Genomic DNA, 17,528 nt, shown 5'->3' with positions numbered 1-17,528 from the left:
AAACTAAAAAATCTTAATGTAGTGACAGTTGAAATGATGAAAGCTTTGCTTGCTGGTCAGACGTTTTCTTTTAACTCTATCAGATTTCAACACACATTTTACACCGTGATTGCTAGGGGACAAAAAAATCTTAATGCCATCACACCTTCAGATGTAGAAAATATCTTCATTCAGGTTAGGTGTAATGAAGTAACTCAAAATCTAATCACAAACAAATGGATTGCCAGATAAGAACAACAGTTACTTAGTTGCCAACTCAAAACTAAGTATTTTTAAACCATTCAATTTGTCAGTGAATCTCTGTCAATACTGCTGTGAATATTTAGATAGTTTTTATCTCGATGCAGGATGGATGGATGGATGGATGGATGGATGGATGGATGGATGGATGGATGGATGGATGGATGGATGGATGGATGGATGGATGGATGGATGGATGGATGGATGGATGGATGGATGGATGGATGGATGGATGGATGGATGATGTATTCTCTCGCAGAGTAGAAAAGTTTTGTAACTTTTGTTATCTTCTTTATTGTAAAAATATGGTTTTAAAAGAACTCACCAAAAATATAAATACAGCAAAACCGTCAGATATTTTCTCCTCTAGGAGGTGATGATGCCATCTGCACTAAATATAAGTTAGCAGCATCGTCAAAAGTGTAATATCAGTAATTTATTTTCAAAATCGTTTTTGTATTCGCGGCAGTAACGTCGACAAAGTGACGTAATCACGCGGTCTGACCCGGAAGTGACGCAGACGGGCCCGTCAGACTATGTTGATGTTTTGTGCACGAGCTCTCGCCCGGGAAGACAGAGACGTATTTTTGTTTTTTTCTCGTTTGTTTGTGTGTTGTGTTCCGTCCAAACGTCGATGGGAATCGTCGTGTTGTCGACGGGCAACATTCGCTCGATGATTCGCGGCTAGCCAGACAGTTCGACGCCGAACACAGCCAATCTTTTGATCCAAAAAGGCGGACAACTGACTCGTCGCCCTCTACCCCTCCACCCCACCCCCACCCCTTCTCCTCCCGCTCCTCCTCCTCCTCCCCACCATGACGATCCTGCCCAAAAAGAAGCCCAGCTCCGGGGTTGGGGTCGCGGATCACGCTGATGACAGCGACCGACGAAGCGTCGCGGACCCTCACCAGCACCCGCACCCTCACACAGGGAGGACCGGAGCCCGGCCGCGGGCTTCTCCCCCGCCGTGGACGTACCAGCCCGCGCCGCCCTCTGCCAGAGACGAGCGGCGGAGCATCGAGGCGAGCTCCCGGCCGCAGCAGGCCTCTCCTCCTCCCGGCGGCTCCGTGGCCTCCGCCGGGCCGTGCGACGGCGGCGGCGGAGTCGGTGGCGGCGGCCTGGTGCCGACCTCCCGTGGGGACCTGGTGGTGCAGGCTGGCGTGGTGGGCTGTGGCGGGAGCATCGGCGGCTGCTGCTCCGGGCCCGGACTCAGTAAGAGGCGGCGACAAGCGGGCACCTGCTCCGGCTCGGCGGCGCTGGCCGGAGGGGGGCAGGCCGGTGTGAGCGGTCCCGGCGGTTCGAGCCAAGAACCGGACGAGGGAGCCGGCGGAAACAACAGCGAGGATGAGTACGAGAACGCCGCTCGCCTGCAGGCCGTTGACCCGGCCACTGCTGAGCAGGTAAGCGCCGGAAATCGAATCTTTCTGTGGGGGTCCTGGGTCGCGTCTAAAATGGTTGCTCCGGGAATTGGGAGTGGGTGAATGACGCTTGTTTTAGGGTCACGTCAATCATGTCGTTGCCATGGCAGCATGTATCAGGTTGATGTACTTGATTATTGATCCTTTTAATCACTGTCACCCACTACCTTTCAAAACAGATGTTTGTACTTTCCACCCCAATTCTCACTTTTACTAAAGTCGACCGTTTTCATTATGTTTGTAAACCAAAGGTGTCATTGTCAAAAGAGCGCATCCGTGCAATTACTTGCTATGTAGCACTTTGAGATTCCTCCGAATGTAAAGTGCGTTATAAATATAATTTATTATTATTATTATCATTAGTAATTGATCGGAGCACCAGAAATTAGACCGTCCATCAATGACTCTGTTTACATGCAGTCAATCGCTCTATAAAAACTGGCAGTATTCCTATTTTAAGGTCCATGTAAATGCATGCAGAACGACCACTACGTCCTTAATTGTGATTTACGAATTCTGAACAAGACCACCGTCTTACCTATTTTCTAACCCGAGTATCTTGGCTTGTAAACGCAATTGAGCCTAACCTGAATACATTGATTTGCCCTTGGCATTTTCCCATTATTTTCTATCATTACAGCAAAAATCACACAGTGTGTGTGTAGATAGACAGTGTGTATAAGTCTGTGCGTCTGGCTTACAACTCACATAAGCATGGCAGAGCTCGGAGATGTGGCACAAAAGCACACTTTTGGAGCAAAGGTGAAACAATGTGGTGTTTCAGTGGTGAGGGACATGATTAGAATATGTTTTATTTAAGGTAGAAATGAAAAAGCGGAAATGGTGTCTATTTGCACCATGACGTCAATGTGCGGGTGGCTTCATCCCATTTCCCATTTGGGCAAATTCTGTGATTGTTCAGTGCATACAATAAAATCTGATGAAATGTGACTATGCACATGCTGAAATAAACAGATAAGTACATTCTGACTGTGTGTGTTGTGTGTGTGTTGTGTGTGCAGCAAGAGCACTGGTTTGAAAAGACCCTTCAAGACAAGAAAGGTTTTGTCATCAAGAAGATGAAGGAGGATGGAGCGTGTCTTTTCAGAGCTGTTGGTGAGTCAAATGCTTAGGTGTCACTGTTGTGTTTAGATAGCCAAAACACCGAAACGTTTTTTTGAGTCACATTCACTTGTTTTATTGTCCTTTCGTTTTTGTGTATTTGTTTAGTTGGTTGTGCAAGCTAGTGTGTTCCGCTGCAAATTGTTGCTTTAGCGCCATTTTGTGTTACCTTTGCGCCGAGAAACTAGTTTCAAGTGAATGGAAGTCAAAGTCACCCACTGTAGTAGCATTAACAAGCCTTCAGTCATGTACTCACACACTGAAGATAAAATCATGCTTGTCTTGCGAAAGGTTTAAACGTCAGTTTTCTAGACATGCATTTCTCTGGTGGCTTGTTTGCTAACTTGATGCATTTAAATGAGATATAGATACAAATACGCCTAAATCTTAATTTTACTCACTTCGATCCTACACAACTTTCTGTCATGGACCCCAATTTTATAAATACATTTTCAATTACAATTTTAAATGGATGTTATAAGGACCGTTCGAAGCTAAATGACTAGCGCGTAAACCTTAGCGCTAGTGAGTCGATGAATTTCAGTGACCAATTGAAAGGCGTTAGATAAAAAGTCGGGCTGTTTAGTCTTTATGACTGTTTTATTACAGTGTTAGAGATAGCTAGGGTTGTTTGGATTTGGAAAGGGGGAAGTTCGTGGAAACGCCTCATCCGCTCAGTCACTCTCAAGTCAGAGTGTGACCGGACATAGTAGTAGAATAAGTAGCTGCTTTATTCTCTCTTCCAGTCAATTCACATAGCATCAAAATGACTTACTCAATCCACATGATATTGTCATCCTTGTATTGCTTCTCTTTTATTAAAATGTCAACAGACTTGGATATGTGCCGAGCATTCACTGTGACGGATGGCAAACGGACCTCTTCGGCTGCCTCAAAATATGCCTTTCCAAAAAAAACTAGACTTTCTATATGCGCGCTTTCGGGGTTAACGGGATTCCCAAATTGTGGACCCCAAAGTCAAAGCGAGATTTAGATGTATATGAAATATTTCGTTATGCACCGGTAACGTCATTTTGCAGCTTTTAGCAACAAATAGAGCCGCCAGCAAGCAACATCTCTGGAAAATTAGTTGGCAACACTAAATGTGTTTTTGTGCGTGTGTGTCAGCTGACCAGGTTTATGGCGATCAGGACATGCACGAAGTGGTGAGGAAACACTGCATGGACTACCTGGTGAGTGACACTTCTTGTCATTCCTACATGAGGTTAAAAATGTTTTGAAATGCGTATCAAATTTGTCAAATACTTTGTTTCACAAATAAAGTAATGCATTTAGAGATTTTAATTAGTATTTTTTGTAAATGACGATTCAACCAATCATTTAATGAAACAAATACAGACTTTTTAAATCAGTAAGATTTTTTTGGAGTCTGTATTGTCGGATTACGCAAGCTGGCATGGGCCGGGTGTGTTTCTGTCGGTCATTGCTTGACCTGTTTGGGGGCGATTACATGGATGGATGAAAACCCACTTCCGTCCTTGCTTAGTCTGTCCATTTTTGAAAATGTCCTCCTCCTCCGTCCGCAAAATGGCCAAATGTCTTCGACGGACAGATGGACCGTTCCATTTCTGGGGCATCACTGCAATTTGAGCGATCATTTTGTGTCGTGCAGTCACAAGTGCTGCCAAGTCAACAACAGTGACAAAAGACAAGGCATGGGCAATCATTAATTTAAATATGTTATGAACGTACATTTCATGTTAAATCTTACCTGATATGATGAAGTGTGTGCTGCAAATACGAGCGTTGTCGATGATACTCTAAGTCCAATCCTTTGGCCTAATCGTGTTCAACCACAGCAGTCTGTCTGACTGGCAGAGATGTGATAGAATTCCAAGTTTTTTTTCTATCCATTCATTCTTTCATCCTTCCATAACATCAAATTTGAACCAGGCTAGCTGTTAGCCAAGCGCATCAGCTAGGATTAACGCTACTTGGCTATTTGCATGACTGACTGCTACACCTCAATAAATCCGACCGAACCGTATAAACTGGTTTCAAAAGCTGTTCTACCCCTAGTGTGTATGCTTGCTTGTGAGTGCCCACACTCGCACAGCAGTGAACAAAAGCTAGTTCAATGTTTATCACTGTGGCTTGCAGAAGGCTGCTTTGATGCGGTGAGTCGTAAATGTTTTAATTTTTTATATCTTTTTTTAAACCTTTTTCCATCACATGTTACGTAAAAGTTGTTGTAAACAAGTGACGCTTTGCCTGGCGAGGCTGTAAGAAAAGCCTGGCGCCCCACCAGACCTAAGAGAAAGCATTGGGGGACACCCTGAGTCGTAGTATTATGTGAGCTGTATGATTTTTTTTTTTTTAATCTTTTTTTTTCTTCCTTTCAGATGAAGAATGCAGACTATTTTTCCAACTACGTGACAGAAGACTTCACCACGTACATCAACCGGAAGCGGAAAAATAATTGCCATGGCAACCACATTGAAATGCAGGCCATGGCAGAAATGTACAACAGGCCTGTGGAGGTGTACCAGTACGGCACAGGTATCTGCTGCTCGTTTTTGTGTCGTTATGTCAGTTTTAGGGCTGCAATGACTAATCGAATACTGTAACTCAGTCACAAAATTAATAGAATAGAATAATTCTCCACACGGACTGATGTGCTGCAGTCACACACCACTCGGTGTTGAAATAAGTCAGCATGGAGATAAAATGCAAAGTAGACCACAGCACCATCGCAAGCACAAGGTAACAGCTGACGGCCATGTTACTAGCCATGTTAGTCCAGCCCTTAAAAGCCATACCTGCTCAAAAACACAAGATACTGTGGTAGAATGTGAGGATGGGTGGACAAATAAAATACCTGCATTTCTTTGACAATGTTCGATATCTGCAGCCGTACTTAATTTTATTCTGCTCATTGTAACTGCCAATCAGCTGCATCCACGGTAAGCCCCCCCTCCCTCTCTTTCTGACACAGAGCCAATCAACACCTTCCACGGCATCCACCAGAATAACGACGAGCCCATCCGAGTGAGCTACCATCGTAACATCCATTACAACTCTGTGGTCAACCCCAACAAGGCCACTATTGGCGTAGGCCTCGGCCTGCCCGCCTTCAAGCCGGGGGTACGAACCTGCACGCTCGCACGCCATTTTTTATTTGCCCACGCATAGTGTGTACTGCTCCACCAGGTGTACTTGGAAAAAATACGCCGCACGTTATATCAAGAAGTAACTCGAGAAATAATTAGTTAAGCCCACTCTTCGGTCATTTTGCAGCTGAAGTGCATATCAACACATTTAGTAAAGTAGTCAGTTAACTCAAGATTGACTTGTCTTATTTGACACTTAATGCACTCCTGTCACAATTATTTTGATAAAATACATTGGCAAAATCACTTGACATATTATGACCCCTTTAAACCACGTTCCTAGTATGCGGACCAATCCCTGATGAAGTCGGCCATCAAGACGTCCGAAGAGTCGTGGATCGAGCAGCAGATGTTGGAGGACAAGAAACGAGCAAGCGACTGGGAGGCGACGTGCGAGGCCATCGAGGAGCAGGTGGCCAGGGAATCTTACCTGCAGTGGCTTCGGGACCAGGAGAAGCAGGCTCGGCAGGTCAGCACCTTCTCTGCTATTTTCCTTCCCTACTTTTGATTTATGGAAAGCAGAGTGAGAACCAAGGTCAAACAAAAGACAATTTGTTTCAAGTCATCGCTTGGTCATTTTTGTTTGATCATTTATTGCTTTTTGTCACGAGCTAAAATGTGAAGTATGGGTGAACTTCAGCTACCCCATCACCCGATTATCTCCACTCCTCCAGCCCAGGAAAGCAAGCGCCACCTGCAGCTCAGCCACGGCAGCAGCCTCCAGTGGCCTGGAGGACTGGACGGCTCGGTCTCCGCGGCAACGAGACTCTGACCCCTCCCACTCGGACCTCACCAGCGCCCCGTCAACAGTCATCAAACCACCTTCCCCTGCCGGCGCCGCCCTCATTCTTAATAAGCCGCCCTCACCTTGTGCGCCAGGTAACGCCCACTGATTAACGGTCACCGGTGAGCATCAGCGAGTGACTCGTGTAGCAAAGGGGTGAAAAATTCTCAGTAAATTCCTAGGTCATCTGGTAAATTAAACTCAGATGGCCGGATCCAAATTGTTTTTTTTTTGGGGGGGGGGGCTCTTTTTTGTGAGTACTGCCAATAGAAAACCTGATCAAAAATTGCTTTTCAGTTGAAAATATCTACCAATAAGATCACACGAGCCAAAATTAGAGGAGTTCTCCAAGTCAAAATTACTGTAGTGTTTCATATGCCCTGAAAAAACCCAACTTTCAATTTGTTGAATTTCTACTTCATTCTTGTTTAGCGTCATATATTTTCAATTAATCCCCACGAGAATTTTGCAACCCTACTGACGCACTTGCCTGGGCTACTTTGTGTGTGCATATCTTTAATGCTTGTGCTAACGTGCATGCGTGCGTGTGTTTGCAGGTCCCAGTAATCAGAGTCGTCATCATTTAGAGTACAGAGCCATTATGCAGGAGATGTCACCTACAGCATTTGGTGAGGAAGATCAGAGAGAGAGAGAGAGAGACCTTCCTAAACATTTTAATTTCATGGGGAAAAAAAACATTTCCATAATGCCATTCAAAATGTTAAAGGTTCATAGCTTATAGGTTCATGGCCCACAATTTAAAGAATTTCAAGCGTCGATATGTTTATTTTTTTTTTACAAAATTTGGTATTCCAGCTCATGAAACCCACAAAAACGGGAAAAGATCAAATCCTTGCAATTGTACAGTACCTTGAGGAACATTGACCTGACCTTTTCAGCAAAAGCCAGTATCTAGTCAAGTCAGTCATGGTCATCTGTGGAGCAGGGGGAAGGAGAGAAACACCACGTTTGTCTGTGACACGTCTATCGACTGAAAATCCATGGCTACATTTGTGCAGTCTGACGTCTTCATTAGACTTGTCTGTTGCGCCCCTAAACGTCTGATCCTAGAATTGCCGCTGATGTCGTGTAAATGTTTTCTCAGGTCTGAGTGACTGGGAGGACGACGAGATCCTGGCGTCAGTCCTGGCCGTGTCCCAGCAGGAATATTTGGACAGCATGAAACATCAGAGCGGCGCCGTACAGCATCGAGAGCGAGAAGCGTCGCCTGACAGCAGCTGATGGACGCACACACATGACCTATAACACCCCCTTCCCCGTGAACCACTGAAGACAAAGCCTGAAGAAAGAAATGCAGTTATTTTTTCTCTCAAACCTTCATCCATCCTTCCCTCCCTTTGTCTATTCCTCCGAGCGGGTACTTGAGTGGATTCTGGCTCAACGAGGCAGTCAGGAACACGCTAACCACAGATCAAGTCACGGGAGAGATCTAATCTATGGGAACAAAACACGCATTTCTTCTGCTTGCATTTTCCGCGTTATCACATACGATCACTGACCCGCTACGACGGCAAGCCGGACGGCTTTTGTCCACAAAAAACAATGTTGTCACATGACCTCACGTTGATTTTTTTTTATTTTGTCGTAATTTATTCTGGTTTGCACAAGTTACACTGCTCACAAAAAGTTAGGAATACTGGGCTTTCGGGTGAAATTTCACGAAGAACCTAAGATGCACTATAGGAGCACATGGCGACTGCCACTCAGCCACTACTGCATCATTCTGATTGGCTGTCGACCCAACTGCAAGTTGATTTTGTCCACAGTAGCCAAAACACACAAAAAAGCAAGGTCATGGTGTCATCATTTCATCGTTAAATAGTTGCTAATTAGCTGCTATCCTAATCTACTTTGGTGACATGAGATTTCCTTGTGTCGTGTTATCAGCTAACAGTTAGCTGGGACATAGAGAAAATTATCCCAGGTTGAAATGTTTTTGACTCTTTGGATATTTTGTTCTACTTCAGTGAGTTAGCATAACTCTCCTAACTGCATCACAATCATGTCATCGCTTAGTGTGGCTGAATTTAGGCGGTTCTTTTTGACGAGGTAGTATTCGCATGTTTTCTGCTGACTGGCAAATTAAGTTTCCCTTCCGGTTTGTATAGAAAGATCATTATTGAACATGTAGCACAATAAAGTGAGTAAGGCTAATCTCTGACATCATGCTACGCTCTCAACGCCTGAAGTCTACCCCTTGGCTTTGTACAACTTGAAAGGACTTCCTGTTGGTGACCAGTGTGTTTGAGTTCTATTGATAGGTTGGAAATCTATTTTTTAAAAATGTCTGTCTTCCTCTTACCTCTATCATCATCATCATTAGCTGCATGTTTGATCGAGACCAATATCGCCATGGAGACAAAGTGACAAATGAGAGACAAAAATAGAATTGCCACCTCTCAATGATTGATTATTGTTATAATTAATAATATAAGTTTGTTTTTATTTTATCGCTTGGGTTGAAAATAACTTTTTCTTGGAATAAAAAGAGGAAAATATTTCAGACAGATTGAGCTGCTGATTATTGGCTTTCTGCTTCTCTAGGTCAAGTCAAGTTGTATTTGGAATCTCTCCCCCACCTATAAGGTGCCATATCTCGATAGGCAGTTGTCCATTTATCGTGTAGGAAGTGTAATTTGGGTTGTTCCCAGTATTGAGTATTCTCAATCATGGATGCCTTTTTTAACGATTCTTTTTAACAAGCTCGAAAATAAAAAAGCATACAATACTATGTCAATCTTTTAACAACCTTGCTTGGAAACTGGTTTGATATATCCTTCACATTCTTTACCTTTTACTGCTTTGAGTTGGCTCTGTGTGCTATGAGGTGGTGTTTTGGTGGTCGGTGGATGATCCCTGGCGAGGGACCTGGATCTTTTTTAAGTTTTAAAGCTTCTTTTTCCCGTAATCTGATTTGGGGTTGTGTCCTTTAACATAATTTGAAAATCTGAGTATTTCAATTTGTAAATAAGAGTTGTTTAACGCTCAAGAACCTGAGAATTGGATGAGCAGTGGCCAAGATCATTGATAGTGCTATCTTAAAGTTAACAGATCAGACCACCAAGTGTAGCCAACCCGATATCGGCAATCAGGAAAAAAAAAAAAAAAAGCAAAACCCGGACAGCCGCACACTACATATACCACCTGTTCATTAAGAACTGTATTTATTGTGAATAAAACATTTATATTAGATCGTTTATTTGCTTTGTTGTACATATCTTCAATTAAATAAAATGAATGCTTTGATTTTCGTGCTTGCGCTATGTTTTCCTCTTGGCAATGCATTGCTCTCCAGACGTCACATCACACACGGATGCGGACAGGGAGCGGAGCGCACTTTGCCTCTCCGAACTCGCCCACTCGCAGAGCCGTTCATGGGCGTCAATGTGAATTTCTGAAAGCGCCCATAGGGAACTCCCTGTTCAAAATGGCCTATATGTCTGCACATCCGCAACTGCCCGAGGTATTTTGCTGGTGTGATGGACCTCAGGACTTTCACGCAGCTGGCCTGCAGTTATGGGTGGGGTTATGTGTTTTTGCTTTGTTGCTTTGAAGTCTGTGAAGTCATCTTGACAAATCTGTCAAATTAGATTTGGGAATAAAAACGTATTCCTCACTTCTGCCACACTGGTGGCCAGCAGCCGTAAGGTGAACTTGTCCTCAGCCAATGGGATTCCTTTCTAGCTCAAGTAGCCAATAGAATCCTCTCTGAAACAAACAAGTACTCGCTTGTTAGTACATAGTATCAACGAAGAGGTCTCACTGCTGCATATTACTCGACCACCTTGTTGATGTTAAATGCTTTCTCCAAAGACTATATTCTGAGAGAGTGATTCCTTACGTCAAGGTGTCTCGCACTCCAACAGCTCAAGGAGTTGTCTGCTATTCGAACGTCACGGCTACTCGGCGGGTTACCTCCTTCCAGCAGAGCCGGCGATCTTCCCGGGCCTGCTGCAGTCCTCCGCTGTCTCTTGGACCCAACGTTTGTCCGTCAGCCCCTTTAGAACGTGCGCTTGGGCCTCTGTTTTCTCTCAACGCCGTCAGCCGCTGCTAGCGGGGGAGTTAGCCGGGCTGGCGCTAGCATGGCTGATAGAAAACCCAACCTAGTGCCCGAGGACCGGACAGCGATGCGTGGGCAAGATGAAAGTAAGTGAAGGTTGGGGGTGAGAAAGGTTTCGATGTTCCTATAGAGGCCGTGTTAGTTTTAGGTGGGGGTTTTGTACCTCGTAGAAGTGAGTTAGTTACATTTGTGACTTTTGTTAACTGTCTCTTGTTGGTGAGCACTTACTTGTACAGTTTTCTGTTTGTTGGTGTAATACTTCTACAAGTAGCGCAGCCGTGACATCGCGGAGGTGCTAATGCTAAAGTGGAAGTGACCAGGTGATGACGTGGCCAGGTACTGCTCGTTGGAGAGGGGTCTCATTGCTGACATTACGCCCCTGGTTACACCACGCCACTATGCCTTGTAAGTGAGCGGGATGGGACCAGCGCCAAGTCTGTATTTTTGTAGTGCAGTCCAGTCTCGTGTAATGAGCGCTATCCACATTTTCCAGCAAACAAAATGACGGGTCGCGAGCAGACCCGTAAAGACTGGCAGACGCGAAAGACATGAAAGTACGGCACTGCAGTAATGCACTAAAAAGCAAGTCTACTTCCAGGCACAGGAAGTAAATTCATCGATGACAGTATAATAAAATTTTGGGGTCACAAAAAGTGATTTAACGTGATTTTTTTGATTCATGTTGTGCTCATGAATGTTTTTTTTTCTCAGTTTCCTGGATGATTATGGTTTTTGGTACATACCTGACAGTGACAAGATGGTTGTGTTTTTGTTTTTGTGTATGTGTGTATCAGTGTCAGTGAACCACAAGCTGAAGTACATAAGTCTGGCAGTGCTGGTGGTCCAGAATGCGTCGCTTATCCTCAGCATCCAATACGTGCGCACATTGCCAGGCGAGGGCTTCCTGGCCACGTCAGCCGTGGTCATGGCGGAGGTCCTCAAGGTGTTGGCGTGTCTCCTCATTGTCCTGTTGCAGAAGAGATGTAAGTCTCATTGTTCACAATACCGGCATTGTTAAGATATTACACAAATAAGTGTAAAAGAAAAACAAAATTCACCGATACATACTGCAAAATCGTTGCAGATTGTTAAATTTCTAATCTGACAAAATATAAAAACAGCAAACCCTCTCTAATATTTTACTTAAATAAATGGTTTGCTGATTTCTGACGAGTAATGAAACTAATTGTCTTGTTTGTTTGTTTGCGTGCGTGCGTGTGTGTATGTGTGTCCACACGTGGTCCATCAGTCCACGTAAAGGAGACGTTGTTGTTCCTGGTGGACACCATCTTCTTTCAATACAGGGACACGCTGAAGCTGGCTGTTCCATCTCTCATCTACACGCTACAGAACAACCTGCAATACATTGCCATCTCCAACCTGCCTGCTGCCACCTACCAGGTCACTATATTCATGTTCTACCACAAGACAAAGACATTCGTAAATGTTGTCATAACTGATAATAATGAATCTTCAGGCCTTATTTTTGTTAGACTTAACCACCCTTTCAACATACAGACACAATTCATAGTAACGTTTAGCAGTTTCCAAAATGGTCAGAGTGAACGAGAGTATTTCTGAACGCGCCCTACTACCTAACCAACCAACCAGCTAGCTAACTAAGTAGCCTAACTGGACTGAACTCTTGAACTATTTATCCATCCGGAGGTGTTTTAATTAGGTTAGTAGGTGCAATATAATTTATTTGGCTGCTGCTTCTCCGTGTTTGGAGGCACTTGCGCGCTGCCTGCAGCACATAATGCGGGTTTGCGTTGTGACTTTGTTTAGTTTGCCCTACATTTTTATCAAAGGCATTTTCTATTGACATCAATCATGTGTCACTCATGATACATATCAATTGTGACTTATCTTCCATCCCCATTTCTGTAAAACATTATTTCTTTTATAGTGTACTATTTGCGAAGGGTAGGTTCTTTTTGGGGTGGGGAGAAAAATGGGATAACTCTCTGTGATGATGCTGACTATGGTGGCTGGTTCTCAGGTGACGTACCAACTGAAGATCCTTACCACAGCGCTCTTCAGTGTGTTGATGCTGAAGAAGACTCTGTCCAAAGTGCAGTGGTTTTCCCTACTGCTGCTCTTCGTTGGTGTCGCAATTGTGCAGGTAGGCGCCTCACTATGGAGGACTGAGTGCCAAAAATATTTAGTTCTCTAAGTAATTACTTTATTGTCCTGCTTTGCATTGTTTTCCACATTTATGTTATTCGTCAAACTTGCCCTTGAAAGTTTGTGGGCGAGGCTAAAGCTGGGCTAAGTCAAATATTGTCTAAGCCACTGAAGTGGAAAAACTGCTTTAGAATAGCTTTAAGCATGACAAATGTCTATAGGTGTCATGATGGGCGGTACTATCCGGCCCAACCCTCTTCACCACGTGGGTGTGTCCGCTTGTTGATTGCAGGTCCAGCAGGGGGCCAGCAAGGAGACGGACAAAGCTAATCAGAACTATGTGGTTGGCCTGATGGCCGTGGTCATCAGCTGCCTGTCGTCGGGATTCGCCGGCGTCTACTTTGAGAAGATCCTGAAGGGGAGCTCGGCATCTGTGTGGGTGCGCAACGTGCAGCTGGGCATCTTCGGCACTACGCTGGGCACGTTGGCGATGTGCTGGAACGACGGTGCCGCCGTAGCTCACCGCGGCCTCTTCTCGGGCTACACCTCCATGGTGTGGTGCGTCATCCTCAACCAGGCGTTTGGCGGCCTCCTGGTGGCCGTGGTGGTGAAGTACGCCGACAACATCCTGAAAGGCTTCGCCACCTCCTTCTCCATCATCATCTCCACCATCATGTCCATCTACCTGTTTGCTTTCCACGTGGACCCACTCTTTGCCGCCGGTGCTGGGCTAGTCATCAGCGCCGTCTACATGTACAGCCTCCCTAAATCGTCATCCAACCTCACTTCATCTTTCCCGACGTTGAGAACTGAGGACGTCGCCAAGGTGGAGACCTTTCAGACAAAGTCAGTGGTGGTCAAGTGACCCTTGAAATCCCCTCCTCTACTCTCTCTCTCTCGCGGGCTGTGTTCGGAATCATTCACTCATTCCCTACTTCCAAATCGCAATTACCGTGTTGGGTAGGGACAGAGCCATGCTGCCCATCGCAAAAATGTGCGCGTGATTAACACCTACGCAAAGAAGTTTATGGTTGCTTATAGATGCCGCATGATAGCGCAAAAGCAATACTTTTATATTCCACTCGGTTTTGGACTGAGTGCAAATACGGGAGTTTTTAAGGTAATAACAGATGATCGTTTCCCAAAACAAAAATGTGTCAGGTATTGGTGATGCCATGAGTGTGAATCAAATTTTACATGTTCAGGGCAACACTGTCGAGGATGTTTTTTTTAATTTTTCTTTATTTCACGACTTTTGTGCCCTCACCTGTGAAATTTCAGCTGCTGGTTGTCGTCACTGTTGCAGATTTACAACATACCACATCTTTCTCAGCTAGCGTAACTTTAATAATAGATATTCAACAAATCAAATGTAATGCATCATATTTGAAGTAGAGCACTTTATGTCCATCCGCGTTATGTGTTGCTCAACTACTAAATAGTCCCCCCAGGAATATGCAGAGAAATTGTGATTGCGCAGAGAACAATTGTAAATCGGCAGCGAGCAATTCTTGATTATGCAAGTATTAAGAAAGAAAAAAAAAACTTGCAATGGCCAGTTGTAAAGCAAATTATGGATTTTCGAAGTGAGCTACGTCGAGGGCACTCTGAAGAGCAGGCGTTCCCAACTTTGATGAAACTGAGAGCTGCTTCTTGCAAACGGATCATTGCGGAGGGCTTCTCATTTCATACACTTCAATAACATATTTGCTCAAATATGCTTATGTCGTCTTCAATGCCAAATGATATTCACCAAGGGGAAGACCGGGTCAGAAAAATGAGCACATTTTTTTGTTTCAATTGCCTTGATGGAAAGTACAACCAAGGCTGGCATGATTGGCATTTGTTCAACATTTTCAGATTCTGGACCTTTCTCGACTCCCAGCAAAATGGCCTTCAATGTGCACACTATCAGCCGAGAAACCTGATACTGATACATTTACGCCAACCGGGGGAAACAATCACATCTGCAGAGTGTTGATTTGTCTGTGTGCGACTTGAGCAAATCACATTTGATGGCCTGTGAACTTTTCTCACCATATTCGCAGGTGTGCCAGGGATTTTTTTATTTTATTTTTTATCATCACAGCCTCTGCCCGCTTTCTGTCTGCTTTTGACCTCCCGCCTAACATACTAAACGCACAAGAGCCAGAGAAGGAGCCTTACATGGAGAATGAGGCCTTATTGTTTGATTGTTTATGATCCTTTAGGAACCAAGCGCTCGCCAAGGATCGATCGCTTGATGTTTGATCGGCTCATTGGACTGAATAAAGAAAAAGGTGCCGTCCTGTGTCGGCGGACCGAGAGCGGCCCGCCTGCGAACTTGAGACTGGTGCTTCTTCTCATCTGAACCCAGCCATATAACCGTTGAGTCACGTGATTTGTGGCCGCAGCATCCGCGAACGTCATGTCATCGCCGGCCGACCAACCTCATGAAATACTCATATTTGTGCCCTAATATTGATTGGCGGCCAGTCATTTGTTTAGAATGTGCCCTGACATTCCCTGGCAACTTTTGTCTGTATGTACCAGCAACCAGTCCACCGTTTGTATCTACCAAGATTGGCAACCAGTCCAAGGTCAGCTGCGAGAGTCTCCAGCTCACCCATGACTCAAATGAATACCTCAAAAAATGAATCCATTGATAGAACAAAATTATCCTATGACGCAAGTGAATGACAAATGCGGTCTCAATTGACTGGTGACTCAATTGTGTGGTCAACAGGAAGAACTTGTTCACACACCTTGGTAATGACTTTTTTTGGATTGCCTTCCACTGGGCTCTTTTTGTTGTCTTATGCACAAAATGTGTAAAAAAAAAAATCTGCTCGCGGCTGTTTCTTCCCCGTGTCTTGGCAGCCATGTTCTTGTGTAAAACTGGGGCTGTCCTTTCAATTATCGTGACCCCTTAACATATATGTGTGTAAACATTTTGCCATCAAAATTTGAGACTGAAAATTTCATCCACTCGTGGCAGTGCAACCAGTAAATTTGCTGATTTAAAAAAAAACATACTATTCTTGAATATTTTTGCTGAGAAACTTATGTTCCCTACTTATCAGCCCATTTATCAGTAACGTGGTGAAAATTCATCGGATAAATATTACTTTGCAAATCAATTTACAGTGCGCAGCCCTGCAATTTCAGGTTGGGGGCAACAGTGTTTCTAGCAACAACAAGAAAAAGTTTGTCTGGAGCCATATACATATATAATGTGGGAAGTTGTGAAGATTAACGTTTCGGCAACGTTGAATGCTGCTTTGGGAATTTGTATCGATGAGTTTGTACTTGAATGATTTTTTAAAAAAAAAAAATGTAAATATATGTATTTCAAGTATAATGCGAGAATGCGGATTTGTATGTGGTTTACACCTTTGTTGTTAATGCTGGTGGAAGTAAAGACTGTATTCTGGCCTTCCAGACCAGGTTTGACATACCACCAAGTTGCAATAAAAGTGTTGTTACCTACTAATATGTATTAACATCATGAAGTCCTGTATATTGATAGCCATCTTAAGGGGGAGAGTGAAGGAAGAACATGTGCACACATTGAGTTTTGATGCTCTTGGTTGAAAACAAACAATATCAACTTCCCGGACTTGCTAACCTCCAGGGTGCTAACCATAAGCCTCTTCTTCCTCCTTCTCTTCCTCTTCATCTGTCTCCATCGTGCAGGTGCGACAGGAAGGAGAAAAGAATTTGAGACGGGAGCTGTCACCTACATGAGGACTACCCTCTTATCTAAATTTAAGTTTTTTTTTTTCAATTTTAATTCAAAATGACTGAAAAATTAGCAACTTCGTGTCAAAGTAAAATAAAAGTATTTTGTGTTTGTATGTCTGTACATAGTGTGCCTACATGCGCGCGTGTCAAGGGATATGCGTAACGTATGTGCAATTTTATTTTTCGGCCGTAGGTGGCAGTAGCGATTAGAAACCCAATGTCCTGCGGAATTCATTTTAATGCTGCATTCAAGGAGAGTAGGAAGTCGGAATAACAGAAGTCCACAAGAACGCCCCTTATCTGGGAGGTCTCAGTTGCGAAGTCGTTCAAAAAAACCGACCCCAACTACATTGTGACGTAATTGGACAATGGCGACTCCATGGAGACCCCGGTACATCCATTCATTTTCAACACTGCTTGTCCTGTTCAGGGACAACAGCGTGCCGGAGATTCTAAGGGTGTTTTCACACCTGGACCCTTTTAAAAGAACCGAACTCAGACCTCTTTAAGTGGACCAAAAAGTGGACCAAGAGGAAACGAACTCAGTTCTTTTTGTGTTCACATTGAGAGTGTGTTTCATAGAGGACCGGGTTCTCTTTCTGGTTCAGTTCAGCCTTGATGGGGCCTCAGTCCTCTTTCTGTTCACACTAGGTCCTCTAGAGCTCTCACACTCCCACTGCACTGCATTCTGGGTAGTTTTTGATATCCCGACTCCCTACTTCTTCGCATTTTATCTCGAGTAGCTAAATACTTTAGTTTTTTCACTTTTATTCTGCATTGTATAGAAGTTCTATCAAAACCGGCTGCTTTCATTCTCTCAGAAAATTCTTGAAATACTTTCGCATTACGGTGGGTCGTAGATAGTTATGATTTAATGCTGTCGTCGTTCCAAATTTCCAAAA

At 44.1% G+C, this 17,528-nt stretch overlaps 2 protein-coding genes across 5 annotated transcripts; both read left to right on the top strand.

Moving 5' to 3' along the window:
* The first annotated feature begins 521 nt into the window (after positions 1 to 521).
* otud5a (OTU deubiquitinase 5a) lies at positions 522 to 9,225 on the top strand. The gene is made up of 9 exons (XM_088363124.1): positions 522 to 1,640; positions 2,681 to 2,774; positions 3,909 to 3,973; positions 5,144 to 5,300; positions 5,737 to 5,885; positions 6,195 to 6,380; positions 6,586 to 6,790; positions 7,253 to 7,324; positions 7,801 to 9,225. The coding sequence occupies exons 1-9, from the start codon at positions 1,056 to 1,058 to the stop codon at positions 7,935 to 7,937; spliced, it is 1,650 nt and encodes a 549-aa protein (XP_088219250.1). The 5' UTR covers positions 522 to 1,055; the 3' UTR covers positions 7,938 to 9,225.
* Positions 9,226 to 10,351: 1,126 nt separating this feature from the next.
* slc35a2 (solute carrier family 35 member 2) lies at positions 10,352 to 16,739 on the top strand. 4 transcript variants are annotated; one of them, XM_088363156.1, is made up of 7 exons: positions 10,352 to 10,862; positions 11,045 to 11,181; positions 11,571 to 11,759; positions 12,026 to 12,177; positions 12,779 to 12,901; positions 13,196 to 13,749; positions 16,579 to 16,739. In XM_088363156.1, the coding sequence occupies exons 2-7, from the start codon at positions 11,100 to 11,102 to the stop codon at positions 16,604 to 16,606; spliced, it is 1,128 nt and encodes a 375-aa protein (XP_088219282.1). In that variant the 5' UTR covers positions 10,352 to 10,862; positions 11,045 to 11,099; the 3' UTR covers positions 16,607 to 16,739. The 4 variants fall into 4 exon arrangements, with proteins under 4 accessions (XP_088219282.1, XP_088219272.1, XP_088219263.1 ...); XM_088363146.1 differs by lacking the exon at positions 16,579 to 16,739 and adding an exon at positions 15,114 to 16,375 and having other exon boundaries at positions 10,353 to 10,862; positions 11,048 to 11,181; XM_088363137.1 differs by lacking the exon at positions 16,579 to 16,739 and adding an exon at positions 15,114 to 16,375 and having other exon boundaries at positions 10,353 to 10,862.
* The last annotated feature ends 789 nt before the right edge of the window (positions 16,740 to 17,528 follow it).

Source organism: Syngnathus floridae, chromosome 2, assembly GCF_059516105.1.
Source record: "Syngnathus floridae isolate MCC-2025c chromosome 2, RoL_Sflo_1.0, whole genome shotgun sequence".
In the NCBI taxonomy this organism is placed as follows: domain Eukaryota; kingdom Metazoa; phylum Chordata; class Actinopteri; order Syngnathiformes; family Syngnathidae; genus Syngnathus; species Syngnathus floridae.
The sequence above is the reverse complement of the archived record's forward strand: the minus strand, read 5'-3'. Positions and strand labels throughout refer to the sequence as shown.